The sequence below is a fragment of the Vigna unguiculata genome, chromosome 10, assembly GCF_004118075.2.
Source record: "Vigna unguiculata cultivar IT97K-499-35 chromosome 10, ASM411807v1, whole genome shotgun sequence".
In the NCBI taxonomy this organism is placed as follows: Eukaryota; Viridiplantae; Streptophyta; class Magnoliopsida; order Fabales; family Fabaceae; genus Vigna; species Vigna unguiculata.
The window spans coordinates 2,900,865-2,921,088 of NC_040288.1; the positions used below are offsets into that span (position 1 = coordinate 2,900,865).

At 32.2% G+C, this 20,224-nt stretch overlaps 1 protein-coding gene and 1 pseudogene across 1 annotated transcript; one reads left to right on the forward strand and one right to left on the reverse strand.

Annotated features, from left to right (window-relative positions):
* Positions 1-6,809: 6,809 nt before the first annotated feature.
* On the reverse strand, positions 6,810-11,224 carry LOC114166955 (probable polygalacturonase At3g15720). Its single transcript, XM_028051839.1, has 8 exons — positions 11,141-11,224; positions 10,371-10,508; positions 8,299-8,463; positions 7,829-8,036; positions 7,644-7,725; positions 7,378-7,486; positions 7,143-7,241; positions 6,810-7,043 (listed from the first exon to the last, which is right to left on the reverse strand). Exons 1-8 carry the CDS (start codon positions 11,222-11,224, stop codon positions 6,810-6,812), a joined length of 1,119 nt encoding a protein of 372 aa, XP_027907640.1.
* A 165-nt stretch (positions 11,225-11,389) lies between these two features.
* On the forward strand, positions 11,390-16,512 carry LOC114166956 (annotated as a pseudogene).
* The last annotated feature ends 3,712 nt before the right edge of the window (positions 16,513-20,224 follow it).

A 20,224-nucleotide genomic window follows, 5' to 3' on the forward strand; every position in this document is an offset into this window, starting at 1 on the left:
CCAGTATAAAAATTATGTGTGCTTTATCTCTTTCTCTCTTTATCTTGTCATAGTATAAATGCTCCATACATTAAGCATCAAACCATACTATTTCAATTTATTCAAAAGCAAAGGTTATTACCAAAACAATTTCAAAAGTGCTAAAACTGGGCAAAATTTGTTAATACCAATTCACCCCCTTCTTGGTTGTGAAATATTGGAGCATCAATTCTAACAAGTGGCACCAGAGCTGGTTAGTCGAATCCATAGTCGACTAGATCTTGACAGATGGCCAATATTTCACAAATGTTTTTTGAAGGGGTTTCTATCAATAGACCACCTTTGTTTGCTGGAGAAAATTATCTTTTCTGGAAAATAAGAATGAAAATCTTTTTAGAATCCATTGACATGAGTGTTTGGGATGCTATTGTAAATGGACCACTTATTCCTATGCATACCATTAACAATGTGCAGGTTGAGAAAGACTTCAATTTGTGGACTGCGGATGAGAACAAGAAAGTGCAATATGATGCTAGAGCTAGATACATCATCTCCTCAGCACTCACCATGGAAGAATTCTACAAAGTTTCTACATGTAAGAATGCAAAAGAAATGTGGGAAACCTTGGAGAAAGCTCAAGAGAGCATTGAAGAACATGGTCATAACAATTCAAAAAGCAACAACAGTAAAGATGTCAACACATGCTTCATGATTGATGTTGAGTCCCAAGAAAGCAAGATAAGTACTTCTAATTCTAATATTCAAGCAAAGTATGATGAACTTCTTGATACATTTGAAGAATTGCATAAAGATGCAAATGAACTTAATTGTTTAAACAAAAAGCTTAAGATGAACTATCAAGAGTTGGAAAATAGATTGGATCAATTAGAAGAGGCAAATAAGAAATTGGATTTTGATTTGGAAAATTTGGACATCATTCATAAAACCTCCTCTTGTAACTGTAATTCAACCTTGCAAGTTGAAAATTTTGATTGTAAAGATTGCAAGAACTTTAAAAACAGAGTTGAATTTCTTGAGGAAACTCTTGCAAACTTTACAGCAGAAAAATCCAACTTGGATACTCTTCTTAATTCTCAAAAGCATGTAATGGATGAATATGAATATTCCTTTTCAAAGAAACAAAAGTCTTTCAAAAATCTTTTCTTTCATCCTAAGAAGGCATTCAATACAACTTTTGTATCTTGCTTTTATTGTTTAAAGAATGGTCATACATCAAATTCTTGTTATTTCAAAAATGTTGGTGTTCCAAGTGGAAAATATCTTTGGTTACCTAAAAACACCATCTATGTTGCTAACATGAAAGGACCCAAGTACAAAGTGGGTACCTAGATGTATTTTACCTGTTTTGCAGGGTTTGTGAAAAGCCTAATAATCAATATGGTATTATTTTTTTTGGCTGCACAAGTAAAGATAAGTTTCAATCATTCCCTACATGAGTAAAACAACTTTTAACACTTTTTGATGATGTCTCTTAGGACATAAAAATTAATCTTTTTGCACCAAAAGTGTTTCCTACAAATACAAATTGTGTTGTTGCATCTATGTTGTTATTCTTCAACATTTTAATGAATTAGGCATACTTGATTTCACATTTACAGCATAAAAATCTTCATCAGATTTTACCATTCTGCAGCAAATAAAGTTGACTATCTAGTTAACTATCGTTTTCATATTGCACCAGATTTGTCACCACTGCACCAGTTTTTCTGTTTCTTCATTACATAGTCGACTCATTAGTTAACTATTTTTTCATATTGCATCAGGTTTTCTCATTCTGCATAAAATAGTCAACTTACTAGTTAACTAGTCACGTACTTTTTTGTGTTCCTGTGTCCAGATTTGCACCTATTCGACTAGATTAATAACCTAGTTAACTATGTCTGCAACAAACTTGGTTTGGTAAAGTTTTTGAGATAACTTTCAAATTAATTCCAAAAGTCATAAACAACACTACCAAATCCCTAAATAAGATCAGAACCCTAAATCCCCATTCTCTAAATTGTTTTCAAAACTCTCAATCTCTTTAAAACCCCAATCTTGAGAAGTTGTAGTAAATTACCTATATTCCTTTTTCATTGTGCTATTTGAATTGTGTTGTTGTTGTTCATCCTTCCCGCAACCTTCATATGAGGAAAGAAATTTGTCGCTGCCATTGTTGATGATGAGGAAGGATCTCCACAAGCTGAAATGTCCAATTAATGGGATTGTAATCTTTCTATCTTTCTCCTTTTGTTTTCATTTTGGCTTAAATTGGTGTTAACATGTACACTGCTTGATCTAGTTTCAGTAGCGTAAATAGGATATCTCTTTTACCTATATGTTGTATGAGCTGAATGTTGCATACATATTTTGTATCATGTTTGTCCTTGCTATGCTACATCTTTGTCTGAACAAATATTTGTGGTAGTGATACTGAATATGTCTCATCGTTTGCATATTTTTTTCTGTCAGTTCCTTATTTTTCTAAATGTTCAAAAAGGGGGAGAAATGTGTGTGTGTTGTTTAAGTGTTTGTTCCTAGGGGGAGTAACCATACATCTAGATTTTGGGATCAAGATTGTTCTTTTGTGATTGATTGTACTTTGAGCTAACATGATAAAATTTGTTGTATTTGCTTTGCCCATTAAGTCCATGTTGTTCTTTTCTTGTTACTTGATTTGACAATGTTGCTTGTACTTTGATATTCCAATTTCTCTTATCCCCATCTGCTGCATTTTACTTTGATACCATATTATATAATGACATGCATTCCATAGTTATGACATTCTATGATTTCATTGGCCTATTCATCATATAAAGGGTTTCAAGTTAGGGGAGCAAAGGAAGCCCATGATTTTGAATGCTTTTAACTATATACTTCATTGAGATTGGCTATTTTTTGCATTGTCTTTTTTCCCTGTTTTTGATCATGTCCAAAGGGGGAAAAAGGTTTGTTGTTCTATGCAAGTTTGTCCATCATCAAAAAAGGGGGAGATTGTTGCTTATTAAGTGTATTTGAAATGTTTGTGATGATGTCAATAATAGCATGACAATGGTTAACATGACATGTGTGTGATAATCTGAAAATGTTAATTTGCTGCCCCGATAGTCGACTAGCCAACTAATGTAGTCGACTAGGTTCGTGCCTGATTGCAGCTGTTATATAAAAACAGATTCTGCACTTTCTCAAGAATAACCTGTTGAATCAAAAGAAAGAAAGAGAAGTGTGAAACAGGTTCTTGGAGCTATCTTGGAAGGTCTTCTTGAAGAATTCTATCAAGACACATTCAATTTTGACTTGGCAAGAAGAAGAAATTTCAGTCTTGGAAAAGGTGTACTCAATCCATTTTGTAGGCTTTGTTCTTGTGTTTTGATACAGTTTGAAACTGTTTGTTTTTGTTGTTTTCTGTCTAAAGCAAGTGTGTGTGATAGCCTTGCTGTTGTGTGGTTGTGCAAATGTGTGGATGCCTTGCGTTTGTGTTCCTTTATCTTAGAATTTAGATTTATCAAGTGTATTTGTAAATCTTGAAATTCTTGTGATATAGTGAATATATCTAGCTGTGGTTTGCTAGATGAACTGGATGTAGATTCTTAAGAATCGAACCAGTATAAAAATTATGTGTGCTTTATCTCTTTCTCTCTTTATCTTGTCATAGTATAAATGCTTCATACATTAAGCATCAAACCATACTATTTCAATTTATTCAAAAGCAAAGGTTATTACCAAAACAATTTCAAAAGTGCTAAAACTGGGCAAAATTTGTTAATACCAATTCACCCCCCTCTTGGTTGTGAAATATTGGAGCATCAATTCTAACACTGGATGCTTCATGGCATACCAGAGTGGATGCTGGAGGAGAGAGTCTTGCACATTAAAACAAGGACTCATTCTACCAGGAGTTGAGGAATCACACTAGGGTTTCGAGTCCTTAGGTTCTAGTGTATCAGGGATGAACCTAGATATACAGAAAAAGAGTACTCCCAGGGCATTGAATGATTTGCATAGTAAGTAAACAAGATGGTAGTGATGTAGTAAAAGAAAACGAGATGAAATCAATTCATAGCCCCTACTTCACTCAACCTATTTAATTACTACTATTTTTATTTACTTGCATTCCTATCAATAAAAAAAATCCGAAAAATCAAACTATCAATATACTTGTTAAATCTATGTCGATACGACACTTGTCGATACTAGTACATACTAGTACTAGTACACTTACTGAGAAATAATTGTTGTGAAACAGTCATCAATTATCTTGTACGAGACTTAGGAAATAGGCATACACTTCCCTAAATTTGTGGGTTGTCACATTTTAGTATAAGGGTTAAGAAAGATGTACTACCTTCTGTTAGCCATTTTCCAGTTGTTGGGAAATCATTAATAGCTTTTAGATGTGACCTTTAAAATTGTCTCCTAGAATTTCTTTATAAAGCTAAAATTAAAACCATTTGGATACGGGCTTATACAACTCTCACAATCCCACACTATACTCCTAATTTCCTCTTTAGTGAATGTTCTCGTTAATTCCTGATTATCTTCTTCATCTATTTGGCTAAACTCATGTCGAGGCTTATTTGATTTTTTGTTTTTTCCTTAAGTTTTTACTCAAAGTATGTTGTTATCTCTTCTTTGACCACCCTAGGTTCCACACACCATACTCCATGAATATTCATACCTTTAATAAAACTCTTTGCCTCTCACCAATTTGTTGATAAGTGAAAAAACCCAGTATTTAAATTACCTTACTTCAACCACTTAACTTTAAATTTATGTTTCTCTAATGCATCTTGTCTAAGATTTATTCTTTTAAGGCTGGAGAAGACTTCAAGTCTCTCCTTTTTATATTCAACATTTATAGGTCCTTCCTCATCCATTCTATCTATATCCTTAATTTTTGCTAACAATTGCTTATTCTCGTCATTTATGTCACCAAAGATTTCTTTGTTCCATACTTTTAAATCATATTTTAGTCTTTAAGCTTCTCCTTTACATGACTCCACGTGTCCCACCAAAGATTAAGCCTCTAGTCTATTTGTGTTGATTTTATAGTAATAGGGCACAATGGTCTGATATTGTCTTATCCAAAACATATTTTTGCATGCAGGCCATGTTTTCGTTCAATCTTTAAAGGCAAGAATTCAGTTTATTCTACTCTTAACTAACCCATTTGCTCTATACAAAGTGTACTTGCTACCTACCATAGGTATATCTATAACATTCATCTTACCTATAAACTCATTAAAACCTTGTATTTACCTTATGTTAGTACTACATAAATTATTCATCCCTTTCCTTTCTTCGATATTTCTAACTGTGTTAAAATCTCCTACTAAGCACCATGCTTTGCTTCCCTCTTTCTCCTTGCACTTTTTAATATTCCTTGACATGTGCTAAGGAGAATACACATTAATAATATTAATTTGGGTTTTGTTATGACCCTAGAATCCCTTATGGTGTGTTTAGATAGAGTATTTTAATGAATCAATTCATTATTTTTGAAGAATTTAGATTTCTTTTTAATAAAATACTTTGTTTGGATAGAGAAATTAAAAAGCATTTAAAATGTTAGTAGTTTTTTTTTGAATTATTTCAATTATCTAAATTAGTAGAAATTCACATACCCTCAAAATAGGTTGAATTTGAATTTCTCCTCACTCCATCTCACACCTCCCTGGTATTAAAAGAAAAAACCAAAAATAAAATTCACAGAACCAACTATAACTGGATGTGAACATCCGGAAGTCTCCCAACCTTCACCGGATGTCGATATTCATAAGTGCTACAATCGTCAACAAATGTCGACACAAAAGTCTCACAATCTTCACTATGTCGACATTTAGAAGCAACCTTCACTGAAAGTTGACGTCTAAAAGCAACTTTAGCCCAAAAAACTTACATCAAAAGTCGAGATCTAGAACTTCCTTATCTGGAAGTTGACATTTGGATACATTTTTTCTACTTATGTCGATATCCGATTGATTTGAATCTCTTACGGAATTTGAGATTTGGTAGTAATTTTCTAGTGACGTTCACATTAAATAAGAGGGTGTGAGGTTATTTTTCTTTTTAATTTTACTATTGTTCTAGTCAAATGGTGAAAGAGTATTTTTGAAATTAGAAAAGGTATCGAAGATGTAAAAGAAATATGGGAAATGCAGGAAGAAACCTTTAAACCTATCATTTCATTTATCCGTTGGAATACGACAAAGATTGTCATTGGATTTGCTCTCCCCCACTTTGACCTTCTATGCTAAATCCATTCTCGTGATTAACTGTTGTGGGCCAAATTGGTTATTGAAGGTTGCATTTTTCCTTTCTCACACTACTAGAATTTCTTTAATTATGAACAAAAAAAAATAAAAACTATCAATAAAATAACATTCACTTATTTCACAAACATAAATATATCTTCCAATTAAATTAATTTGTTGGTAAATAGGACCATCGTTTGATGGGGATTGGTTTCAACTTCATTATACACTAATATAAAAAAACATTTTAGTCACTGACAAAATCGATGATTAAATAGGTTAAATCGGTGACTAACATCCTTAATCACCAAATTAACTTTTATTTAATTTCAGTAAATGCTTAAAAAAAAATGTCACATTTTTGTTTTGTTTATTGTTTTTATCATTTTTGGGTGATACTATAAGAAAAAAAAATAAAAGAACGAAAAATGTTAAAATGGTATAAGAGTAATCTAAAGTATAGAGTTCACTATAAGATTTATCAGACAAGTTGTACAATCCATTAGCTAAAAAAAGAAACAAACTTTGGTTTGCTTGTTGATACACCATTTGACATATAGTGTATGAGGGCATGGTTCATCTCAATGAGGAATTACAATTTGGAATAGTGGATGTAGATCTTCCATGAACATTTCTACAAGAACAAGAAGTTGGATTTCCTGGTTTGGAAGAAATTATTTTGATTTTATCCAACACAATGTTGAAGCAACCTGATGAACCACAAGCTAAATTAATAGCTTTGTCATTTGCAGACGTTCCTCGAAACCCTCGAAATGTCACATCACTCACTTGGACTCCTCCTCCTGCATTCTATTCATGCCAAATTCAGAAAATAACTTCAATAAACAATAAATTCACAGCAGAAGCAAGTTGATATCACAAGTTATAATATGAATATTAAGTAAATACCATTATGTTATTATAGTGTTGATCTATAATTATTGGGTTGTAAACTTGGTTTAATTTGATTTTCTCAAACGTTATTCTTTTGGCGTAACCTGATCCACCCTGTAAGAAATCGAAATTACATATCATTCGAGTCATAAGAGGATATGAAAAAAAATATATGTGCCAAATTTCTTTTTTTGTTCCCTTCATCTGAACATTTCAACAATCATAAAGGGTTTAAAAATTAATTGTATACCGAAAATGTCTTGATTCTTGCTCCATTTGTAGTTTTTGTGAAGCTACAATTATAAACACGAACATGTTCCACGTTGTCATGGCCATTGATTCTACCCAAGCTACCAATGCTAATTGATTCGTTCATGTCAAGTTAGAAATAACACAGATATTATAATTCAATAAATGAAAGATTTTATAAATTTCATGGACAAAAGATACTTTCATCAAATAATTACATATTTTTTTGTTTGTAATTTGAAGATGTGGTTGATAATATATATAAACCTTATTCCATGGCCTGGTCCACAAGCAATTCCAGTGGCATTAATGTAAGAAGATTCACCTATGATTGCAATACAATCATCACCTGTGTAAAAAACACAACATAAATCAAAGTTGCAGATGTAGTAATTTTTTGACAATTTCTAAAATTTGAAAAAATACATATATAAGGTGAAATTTTGGTTTACCAGAAGCTATGTTGGAATCTCTTATCAATATATTTTTAGAAAAAGAAATGTCGATTCCATCAGTGTTAGGGCTATCAGCAGGAGAACGAATGGTAATATGAGAGAATTTGGCACCTTCACAACCATTTATGGTTATGTGAGCTTTGGGACTATTTGTGATCCTCAGATAACCAACATAAAGACCATTGCATGCATTGAAAGCAAGGACCTGCAACAGTCAAATTACAAATTCATCTAAAGATATTGATAATAACAAAATACGTGGTAGGTCGGATCAGATTCAAATTTTTTGAACACATTAATAAGTGAGTCGGGTTGAATTAACTCACTAAATGACCAATTCATAATGGATCAGACCAGATTGAGTGACCCGTTTTGACAACTCTAAATAAATTATTGCTACTATCAATATCATATGTGTAAAATGGATAAATCAATTATGAAAAAAAAATAGTTTAGGATGATCTAACCGATGGCCTTGGACAATGTTTGCATGGCCACCAAGAGGAACCATAACCATCGATTAATCCTCCTTTTCCGAAAATTCTGAGACCGTTTATGTTTGTGAACAAAATCATGGTTGATTTATAACCTTGCCATGCATTCTTTTGTGCTGCCACTATTCTTCCATGAAGCTGCAAATTAGAAATGTCACAAGCAAATTGATGAAGCATTTCAAATGGTGAAATATTTCGTAAAAGGGTGTCGAGTGACATTGAGAACATGTTAATTCTTACGGTCAACGTTATCATTCTCTTGAGGATTTTACTGAGATTTTCTTATTCTTTTTAATAAACATAATACAGATGATTAATATGCATGAATCATAGTTGAGATGTTAACGTGTATAGTATAACGCATGTAACTTTATTGGAAAACAAAATCTATATGTAATAGATTCGTATATTCTATGTATTATTTAACCGAATGACTAGGAAAATAAAAGTAAACTATTTTTTTAACATTGTTTTCAATTTTTTTTTTATTTCAATGCTTATTTTTAGAGCTGTCAAAACGGGTAATTCGGCCCGACCCGGCTCGACCCACCACGGGTTGATGATTTAGTGAGTCAACCCAACCCGGCTCACTTTATAACGAGCCAAAAAAATTCGAACCCGGCCCGGCCCACCACGGGTTGACGGGTTAAACGGGTTAGCTCATGGGTTCACTTAATTAAAAAAAATACAATTTTTTTATTTTATTTTTCAGTCAAAATTAAATTGTAATTCTAATTAAAATCTAAATTAACTTGAATACAATCCAAATGCAAACCAAAATAAAAAAAAATACAAAATATTTATGTGTTGGATAAAAAAGCAATCTAACAGGACCCAAATGTAAAGTCCAACTTAATAAAAAAAATAAAAAACACTTGTATGACTCTTTTATCTACGGGTTGGTGAGTCAACCCGACTCATCACGGATTCAATCCGAGTGAGCTGGATTCTAGATGAGCCGGGTCAAAAATCAACCCATATTGAAATTAGTAAAAAAATTTCAACCCAACACGGTCCGAACCCATAGTGAGCCGGGTTGACTCGCGAGTTCCAACCCATTTGACAGCTCTACTTATTTTTAAGTTTATTTATTATGCATTAATTATTCAAATTATGGTTTATAAACTTAACGCTACAAAATACTTTATTTGTCGGATGAAATATAATTCTAAAATAATTAAATTATTTATAACTCCGTATTAAAAAAGTAAATTAATATTTAAAGTTAACTGCAATAATAAATATATTATAATAAATTTAGTAAATCGTTAGAACTCCTTAATGAAAATATTATTACAAAACAATGTTATACTTTTTAGCATTTATTACATTTTATAACTATTTAAATACTTTTGGTGAAGGAATAGAATAAAAAGTTTTTGTTAGGGATATATATATATATATATATATATATATATATATATATATATATATATATATATATTAAAAAATTATATTTTTCGTAAAGAAAATAATTGTATTTATAAATTAACTAATTTATCTTTGAATCATAACGAATAATATATGTGGTTATTTGAAAAAAAAAACAACCAAGAGATTAATGAGCTGAAAAACTATCTTTAAAAGTTTTATAGAAAATTTTGTTTAAGAGTATTGATGGTAGGAGAAATTTAGTGCAAATAATTAATGAGCACTAAAAGGAAAAAAGATAATAGGAAAAAATATTAAAAATATACAAGAAGTTGATATTGGTTTAATTCTTCTCAAATCTATATTCAGATAATCCCCATCACCTAAATTGAGTTTTTGCTAAAAATATTAAATTATCCAATTAAAAAAAAAAACATTTATGAGTAAAACACGAAATACATACAACAAACTACTTTTTAAAACATCATTCAAAAAAATAAAATAAATAAACAATTACCAACATCAAAATTCAGTTTTATTTTACATTTTAGTGGAACCAAATAGGAAAGAAAGGATCGTCATCTATCAATTCATCACAAACAAAGTACCATGATTAAAAAAATTTCTTATTAAACATATTGAATAATGAGTGGTAAGTTGGATATACTATATACCTGAATATTAATATTTTTGGCCTTGCAAGGACCTTTCATGATTATGTTCCTCTTCACCATGAACACTCTATTTTGTGGTATCAAGAGAGTTGGTGTACCATGTCTTCCACATATGTCATTCCATGCACTCATAAAAGCCTATAACATTTCAAATTAGAAAAATATTAAAACATTTTTTTATCAACAATGAAAAATATACATAATAAGAACATTTAAGATGTTCTAACTCTTTTACAAGAATACTTAAAAAGATTTAAAACCAAGAGACATGCTATAATCGCATCAGAGGAGTGTAGAGCAGTGTGAATGAACGACTGTTGTAGCTAAATTAAGGAGCTGCTCGAAACGCTGGAGCCTTTAAAATTGGGATGCTGCTAATGGTATGAAACAAAAGGATTTTGAATTTGTGCTGGTCACGCAGGAATATGCCAGTTGTATACTTAGGGAGACATACATACCGCTTTTACTCTTTGTTGGTGAATCACAATGGTGGTTCATGTGGTTTTGTTTTAGGTGGAATCTTTTGTTTTGGTGGATCTAGGATGCTAAACTAAAACATCAATGTATATAACAATGTTTTTTGTATAAGGGTTAGAGTACCCCTCAAGTGCTCTTTTTAATTAAATTTATTATTTGCTAATAAAAGAAAAAAGACATGCTATAAAGACAAAATTACAACACAACTGAAAAAAAATAGAGTTCTTAAAATGTGTAGTAGGAACTATATAAACTTGCTCTTAAAATGGAAAAATAAGCAGAAACAAATATACCTTAGAATCATCAGATTTTCCATCGCCATTGGCACCATAGTTCCTCACATCATAAATTCTAGTTTTGGATTCAACCATAGACATCTCACATAAACATTGTGAAATGAAGCAAAGAATCAAAACCCTAGTTATTAGCCTTTGCATGTTGAAGAAGAGTGAAACACACGCAGGGCAAGATTTTGTTTTAGTATCCTTGTATCAAATGTATTAAAACATCAAGAGTTTGTTGTATATATAATAAAGGAAAACATGGGGTTTTTAAATAATTTGGAAGAAGTTTTTCAACTACTATTTTGGACTTATGCAATGCATATAATATCAATGTTTTTATTTTATTTTATTTTATGTTAATCAGAATATTATAATAGATAAAAACCATTTAAGTAGGCTTAAATCTATGTAGTTTTATGAAAATAAAATATCCTTTTAAAAGTTGAATAACTCTTGGAGTTTTCCAAAATTATATAATTTTGGTTTATTATTACATTATTTAATTATTAACCTATTCATTAAAATAATAACTGCCAAAATTTGTTGTTAAGTAATATCTTAATGAATAAGTAATTAATATTGGTATCTCTTACAAATATAACATTTGTAATTAGTAATTACATAACATATTAACTGAACTTGTTTTTTACTTATTATACTAGAGCCGGTTTTTTGGAGGTAAACTCTAATATAATACGTTAATACTAACATCATGGAAATTAATTCAAATTTAAAAGTTGATCCTAAGGAATTAGTATTGTAAATCTAACGGTATTAGTTAATTAACGTTGATTTTTTATTGTTAACGTTAGTTAAAAGTCAACGCTAAATGTTCTTGTAGTAAAATAGATAGTTTTAAAAAGTTTTTAGTATAATTAACTAATAAATTAGTTAGCAGATAAAAATAATATAACCACGTAAGCTTTATCATATAAATAAAATGTTTATTTTCTAGATTAAAAATGTGTTATTATATAATTATCTTTTTAAATTTTTAAGAAATAATATAACTCATTAAATTTTTCTATGCTATTTATTTGTCTTCAAGTTGCATATTTTTTTTATTTAAATAAGTCATTTTCTTTTAAACTAGATTATCTAATAAGTATTAAGAAAATTTAATCTTTATTTATTTCATAATTTTTAATTTCTTCATTTAATCTACTGTTGTATTTAAATTTCTTTTTATAATTTTTATGCATAATTTTCATATAACAATAAAACATTTTTTTTTATTTCAACTTGTATACATAAAACATAAAAATAAAAGGTTTTAATTTCTGAAAAACAAAAAATAGATAATAACGTACGGCAAAAAACAAAGTTAAGAATAATAAAAAAATTGTACTAAATTAAATAGACTATGAAGCTATAAGTTAGAGTCTAGGTGAAATAATTTGTAACTTACAAGTTAGAAACGGCTAAAATAAATTACTTTGGGTGTTTTACCAAATACTTTTAAGTTAATCAAATAAATAGTAATTAACTTATTGGTCTCATGATACATATGGTGACACTAGTGCCGAGCAACACCAACAATCGAATTGGTGTGAGTGAAATAAATAATAAAATATCATAAGAAAAAGCTGCAGACAAACTTCTAGGTCAACTAGATGAAATGAATTTATTTACTAAGAAAATGGTTTTTTTACAATTATGTTTTATGCAGAATGAAAATATTTTCTGTTAGGATTTGCGTTTGTTTTTCATATTTTGTGAAATTCTATTATTATTAATCATTTTATATCAATAATTTTAGTTTTTAATTCACAAAGTTTTTACTTTGATTTTATTTACAAGTAATTAGGTATTAGTTACTTCAATGTAATTATATACTATAAATTTTTATTACTTTTATTTAAATAATTGAACAGGAAACAAAATTTGATTAAGTGAAATAAGATTGAAATTCAAGAAAGTATACACATAAGGTCAACTATGGAAATTCCAAAAAAAACCCAAAAAAACTTGTTATTGTGCGATAGAGCACTTGCTATTGAAAAAAAACTTGCTATCAGAAACCCAAAAATCTAATAAAGTTAGAAGACAAAATTAATAGTTTGTAACAAATGAATTAATAGATAATTAGATTACACATAAATATCAAATGGAAAGAAAAAACACACCACATACAAGTGGTAATGGACAACTAACTAAATTATAATTTTTATAAATGATTATATAGTAAGTGTTGTCTTTATACGGTTGTTGTCACATTCACGGTTTTTTTTATTTGAGAGTTTTTTTTATTTGAATATGTAAGACAACACTTACGATATAATACATTCACGACTTTTTTGTATTTGAGAGTCTTTTTTTACTCGAATATGTAAGAATGAGTCCGTTGAATTTTTTTTTAATAGGTATAAGTCGTCAGCGTATAGGATGACATTACAAGTGAAGTCGTCTTCCACCATACTGATTTCTTTTTTTTTCTTTTTTCAAAAAGCAAAATCGTTATCTGTAAGATCGATTTCTATTAATTTAAAAAGTGACACTTTTCATTTTTATTTTTTTTATGTTGCAGTTACATTTAGATGTTGTTAAAGAGGAGTATTTAGGCATTTTTCATGGAGAGAGCAAAATCTTTACACACCCTACAATTCTGTAACTTTTTCTCCCTTTCAAGTTTGAACACATGTTTATATTTATCCTTTCCTTTTTCAATTTTTTACCACCAAGAACAAGCTGGGATTTCATTCTTTTGGATTGGTTAAAATATCTTTTTATCCTAATTTTTGTCAAATTTTTTTAAATAAGTCCTAATTTTGGTTTTGTTTTCAAATAGGTCCAAATTTTCAACAATTTTGTTCAATTGGGTCCTTTTTTGCTAATACCATTTAAATCTTTAATGGCCATGAACAATGACTGCCACGTGTCATTTCGTGATTTTTTTGAAACTTTTCTATTTTTAATTTTTTTTAATTTTTTAAATGTACATGTGTCAACCCAGTAGCGTGTCACGTGTCACTTCGTGGTTTTTTTGAATTTTTTTATTTTTTTTATTTCTTTTAAAAAAAAATTAAATGTCCACGTGTCAACTCAGTAGTGTGTCACGTGTCAAAGTCAATGTTCTATATTCAATTTGGTCCCTATATTTGTTATTTTTGTTCAATTTAGTCCCAATTTTGTTTAAAATTGACCAATTTTGTTTAAAATTGACCAATTTTGTTCCTATCGAAGATGTGACAAAATTTAATTTTTATATCAAAGTTATAATCATGTGAATTTTAATATATTATATAAAAATATTTAATAAAGAATGTGAATTTTCATATAAAAATTAAATTTGGTTTTAATTTGAAGAGGGACCAAATTGGTTAATGTTAATAAAAATCGGGACCTAATTGAACAAAAATAACAAATATAGGGACCAAATTGAATATAGAACATTGACTTTGACACGTGGCACACTACTAGGTTGACACATGGACATTTATATAAATTTAAAAACAAATTCAAAAAAATTCAAAAAAACCATGAAATGACATGTGGCACGCTGTTGGGTTGACACTTGTACATTTAAAAAAAATTTAAAAAATTTTAAAAAAAACTTAAAAAAATTAAAATAAAAATAAAAAAATTCAAAAAAACCATGAAGTGACTCGTGGCAGTCACTGTTCATGGTCGTTAATGATTTAAATGGTGTTAGCAAAAAAGGACCTAATTGAACAAAATTGACAAAAATTGGGACCTATTTGAACACAAAACAAAAATTAGGACTTATTTAAAAAAACTTGACGAAAATTGGGACCAAAAAGGTATTTTAACCTTTTGGATTCTATGATAAGACTTTTAAAATAAGATATATCGAAGTGAATAATCACAAATAAATTAATTTGTTATATATATATATATATATATATATATATATATATACCAATGTTATGGAGAATTCTTTTAAATGGTCTACAATGGAAAATAATTAATAAATGTTGAAATAATCTGAATTTTACATCATTCACTGTCATGACGAAAAAAACTTGATGGATTGAAGCTAACTCTAATAATGTAAAGATAACTTGATCCAAGTAGATTTTATAAAAAAAATTATAAGTGCAACAAAAAATAAAAGTAAAATTGTCATGTACGAGGACGACTTCACTTTTTAAATGAATAGAAACTGGCTTTACAAATGATGGTTTTGCTTTAATGTCGTCTTCCACCCTAACGACTTGTCTTTAATTTACAAAAAAAATTTCAACTGACCCATTTTTACAAATTCGAGTTGAAAAAGACCCTCAAATACAAAAAACCCACGTTCACACATCAATTCTTATTATAAGGAAACAATGACAAGTTGCACGTTTTGCACTTAAACATTCACTAGTGAAAAAAAGGGAATCTGTGACGACTTATTATGATAGGTATAAGTCACCTATCATAATAAGTTGATCGGTGGCATTGTAATAAAAGTAATAGTTACTATGACTGGTAAAAAGGGATCTATCATAATAAGTGATAAGGGAAAATTTATTATGACAGGTGCAGAGGACCTATCATAATATATGGGCGCGGTGGCAAAATTGAAATTATATTAAAAATATATTATGACAAATTTAGAGAAACCTGTCATAATATCTTTAAATCCCTAATTTTTTGCCTTCCCTCTTTTCTCTTTCTCTTTCTCGTCTCCATTATTTCTCGAGAAGTATACTCTTTTCTCAAACAGTCACATTACCTTCTTAATTCGCGTTGTCGTCGCCGCTTTGTTGGCCACTCTGTTCGTCGCTCCGTTTCGTCGCTTGAGGCAATGTAGGAATGCGTCAGCAAAAAATGACATCGTCTTGGCGAATCGGCCTCGCTTCCTCGCCGGCAAGTACATCGGCTACAACAACACCACCGTCACGGTGTCGCCCTACGGCGACCATTGACGCAACCTCCGCCGCATCGTGTTGCTCGAGGTTCTCTCAATGCACCGTTTGAACTGCTTCTCAGAAATCTGAATGGACGAGATCTTGAGGTTCGTGCGAAAGCTCGCTCACGACTCGTGCAACGCCTTCGCCAAAGTGGAACTCAAATCCAAGTAAATTTGGCGATAGAATTAAATTAGGTAGAAATTATTGAAGACTACGTAGCAAAATTTTGATTATACTCCATAATTTTTTAAATTTTTTATTATTGTTTGTATAATTTATTGAAGCTTTTCGGAAATGACTTTTAACAGTATAATGAGGATGGTGTCTGGGAAGAGGTATTACGGTGAAGATTGTGATGTGAGTGATGCGGAAGAAGCAAGGCAATTTAGAGGGATTATTAAAGAGTTGGTGGCTTTGGGAGGGGCAAATAACCCTAGAAACTTTTTGGCTTTACTGAGGTGGTTTGATTTTGATGATTTGGAGAAGAAGCTGAAGAGAATCAGTATGTTATGTTACGTGTAGAAATATCTATCATAGTAAGTTAGATTTAGGTTAAAATACTCCGTTGGTCCTCGTTTTGGTTCAGAAATCTCAAATTGGTCCTCGTATTTTAGTTGGTCTCAATTTCGTCCTCGTTTTTGTAATTGAGTATTAAATCAGGGCAATCGTTAATTGTTGGCAAACGACGTTTATATGTGATGATGTGGCTGTAATGTTCATTCTTACGTGTCAATGAGTTGTGGTTGGCACCGTAAACAACCATTGTTGTCTTCTCTTTTAAGAAGGTAATATTGGGAGAGGGTAAGTGTTTGAATTTGAAAGAGGGTGTGGAAGGTTTGTGGTCTCCTCCGTTTTTCTCGTCCTGCACCGGTAATGTCTCCCTCTCATTCTTGCTCGTCCTGCACTTGGGGAATGAAAAATTCTACCGTTTCTTCTCATGGGGGTGTGGGGAGGAGGTTCGATTTCGCACCTCTTTGCTATTGCGGTGAGAAGGCAATCGTGAGAACTGCTAAGAACAGGGGGAGAAAATTTTGGGGATGCCCAAAGTTCAAGGTATGAGATATGGAAATGAATTTAGTTTTGTTTTTTGGTGGATGTTGTTTTTGTATTTTGGTTTTGGAATACCTAATTTTGCAATTGGGGTTTTTTGTTTCGTTTGATAGGGTGGAAGTGAAGAAGTTGTTGGCTGCAACTTTTTTTCATGGTGCAGTGAAAATGTAATTGAACAAAAATGTGGTCCTAGTATGAAGAATGATGATGATAGTGATGACACTGCGACAAAGATGGTAGAAAGGGATGGAGAAAGAAAATTACTGAATATCGAGAAATGTATTATGAGTTTGGAAAAATGGGTCACCACCAAGATCATTAATCAAAAGCTCCAAGAACCACTTCCACGAATCCTTGTTTTCCACTTCTACAACAACATATGCTAGAGGTAGAATCTGCTCATTCCCATCTCTTCCAATTGCAATTAATAACTCACCACCATACTTGCCTTTGAGAAAGCAGCCATCCAACCCAATGAAAGATCTGCAGCACGTGAAACTATCTTTGCATGCCTTCAAGCATGCATAAAATCTCTTAAATATGGTTTCACCTTCTATGTTATCAACATTCACCTTTACTGTTGACCCTGGATTTGTTCTTAGCAACTCGTGTGCATAATCATATATTCTCTTGAACTGTTCTGAAAAAGAACCATCCACATGGTCTCTTGCAATAGCTCTAGCACGAAAAGCCATGTTTCTAGATATACCAACGTTCCATTTCCTACTAACCTTATCACGAATGTCCATGACCTTCATATCAGGGTTTTCTCTCACTGTCTTTTCCATCTTCTTGCTAAGCCACTTTGCATTCATTAATTTCACATTAAAATCTCTAGAACATGTATGTTCATCTATTATTTTCCTAAGTTGCCATGACTTGACTGCACCCATATAACCACAATAAGCATACCATTTGCATTCTCCATTTGCTCCCAAACATTTCACTGCAACCCTTTGATTGTCATTTTTTAAGAATTTTAAACTTTTCCCGTTTGCAAGTGCATAAGTCCTAATTGCTTCAATGAATTCATGTTTCTCTGTGAAATAAGTTCCTATTTCCCATCTATATTCATCCATCTTTTTTGGCATTGAAAATGTAGGAAATGACCCATAACCCTCAACATCATCGTTGCCCTCACCAATGTCTAAACCACAAACTAATTCATCTGAATGCCACTCGAAATCTGACCCTATGTAACATCCCTAGGGAATATTACTTAAAAATAAATATTAAAATAAATAATTGCATTAATAGCCATCTCGATAAAAATCCCAACGCGGGAAAATTTCAATTTATTAAGATAGCGCGCCAAAACTCATAACTGAATTCATAAAATGTTACAAGTTCCCAAAATTTGCATTTAAAATATAAAATACATATGAGTAAAACTCTAGCTCTAATCCCATGCTAGCCCTCACTCCGCCATCTGAACATCCTCAGCACCACCTGTATCAACATCTGCTCCCGTGTCACGAATCACACGATCATCGCCAAACACAAACAGAAAGGGTGAGCTGAGAAAATAAATTAACAAGCATATAAACACAAGATAGATCGTTTACCCATCTTATTCATTATCTAAAATTCTTGGCCAAGACCCTAACCCCAAGACTTATCAGTCTCCAAATCATACAATTTGTTAGCCTTGGACTCGGGAATCTAATGCTCACACGAACCTGCCCGCTCGTGGTCCTGCCTCTACGAACCTCCCCGCTCGTAGTCCTGCTCTACGGACCTACCCGCCCGTAGTCCAACACATGTGATCCACCAGCCCCCGTACCTCCCCGCACGTGGCATCTCTCAACGTGAGCACAGAACATACGAACCTACCTCGCTCGTATCCCCACGTGAGAGTAACTTGATATGAACCTCCCCGCTCATATCATCACATGTCACACCATCCATGAACCTACCCGCTCATGGCACAGCATCTCCCGATCCAAGCAAAGCATCATTGTCAGTTAAAACAACACATCAGGAAGCAAAGAACAACAGCGTTTCCGCCTGGCTCGGCCCACTCGCCGCCAGGCTAAACTGTTCCAGACCGCCTGGCGGTATTCACTCACCGCCAGGCGCCAGCGTTCTCCCAGACCCACTGTTTTCTCGTCACCGCCTGGCGGAGCACACCGTGCCGCCAGGCGCCTGCTCAGTGCAGACTCTCTCACGCTAAGGCTATCGCCTGACAGTTATCAACCGACCGCCAGGCGCCATACCAGAAGCTTCCAGCAGCTGATTTTTGGCACACTCACTGATTTGGTTCCTACTAGAATATTACCATAAGTATCACTCTTCCCAATCATCAGTACATTATGCATAATTACCCAACCATACAACAATCAATGGAATTACTCATAACCATACTCCTATGTCCATATACTCCCCCCCAAGGTAGCCCAAGCAATATTGATTAACTCCACCCTCATTCTGGTTTCCTGGCTAACCTCTTGGTGAATCGCAGTACCTATACTTCCCTTCCAAACTTACTATCACGCCTACAATGCACAAATTCCTTCCAACATCATACCATAAGCTCTTCTATTTCCTAATAACAGCTGCATATTACATTTTCCCGTACTACCCTCTCCACTCAATTTGTTTTATCACAGTACCACACTTACCTACAATCTTACCATATTATGTTCATTCTTTCAAACTTAATTCAACTTCCTTAATTCTATATTACAGGTTATCCACATATCACAGGTTTATCAATATCTGTCTAAAAGCATCACTCACCCCAGTTGTACTAAATCCCATTCCCTTACCCTTATTTCTATCATGCAGATGTCGCATCTGCAACCGTCTTCACCTAGCGGCAAGCAGTGCTCCGCCAGGCGGTACACCAGTGCTCTGCAGCTACACAGGATCCTCCATTTCTATCACGTACTCAACCCATTTCCCCAGTTTCCATCCTGACCAATTTCGATCATCAAGGAGCAAACATACCTGCACTACATACTAGCTTTCTACTCTCAATTTTCGTTTCATAACAGCAACTCTATATTCACCCTCGTGTGCAACCTAAATCAATCCCCACAAGATCATCCTTCAACCCTTACCATCCCGTAATTTGATCATCCATCTTGGTCCAAAAAAAAAATATGCCATAGAACCCACTCACATCAATCACAGAAAACCCCTACACACTTACACGAATTGCAATAAACGACAACAAATACCG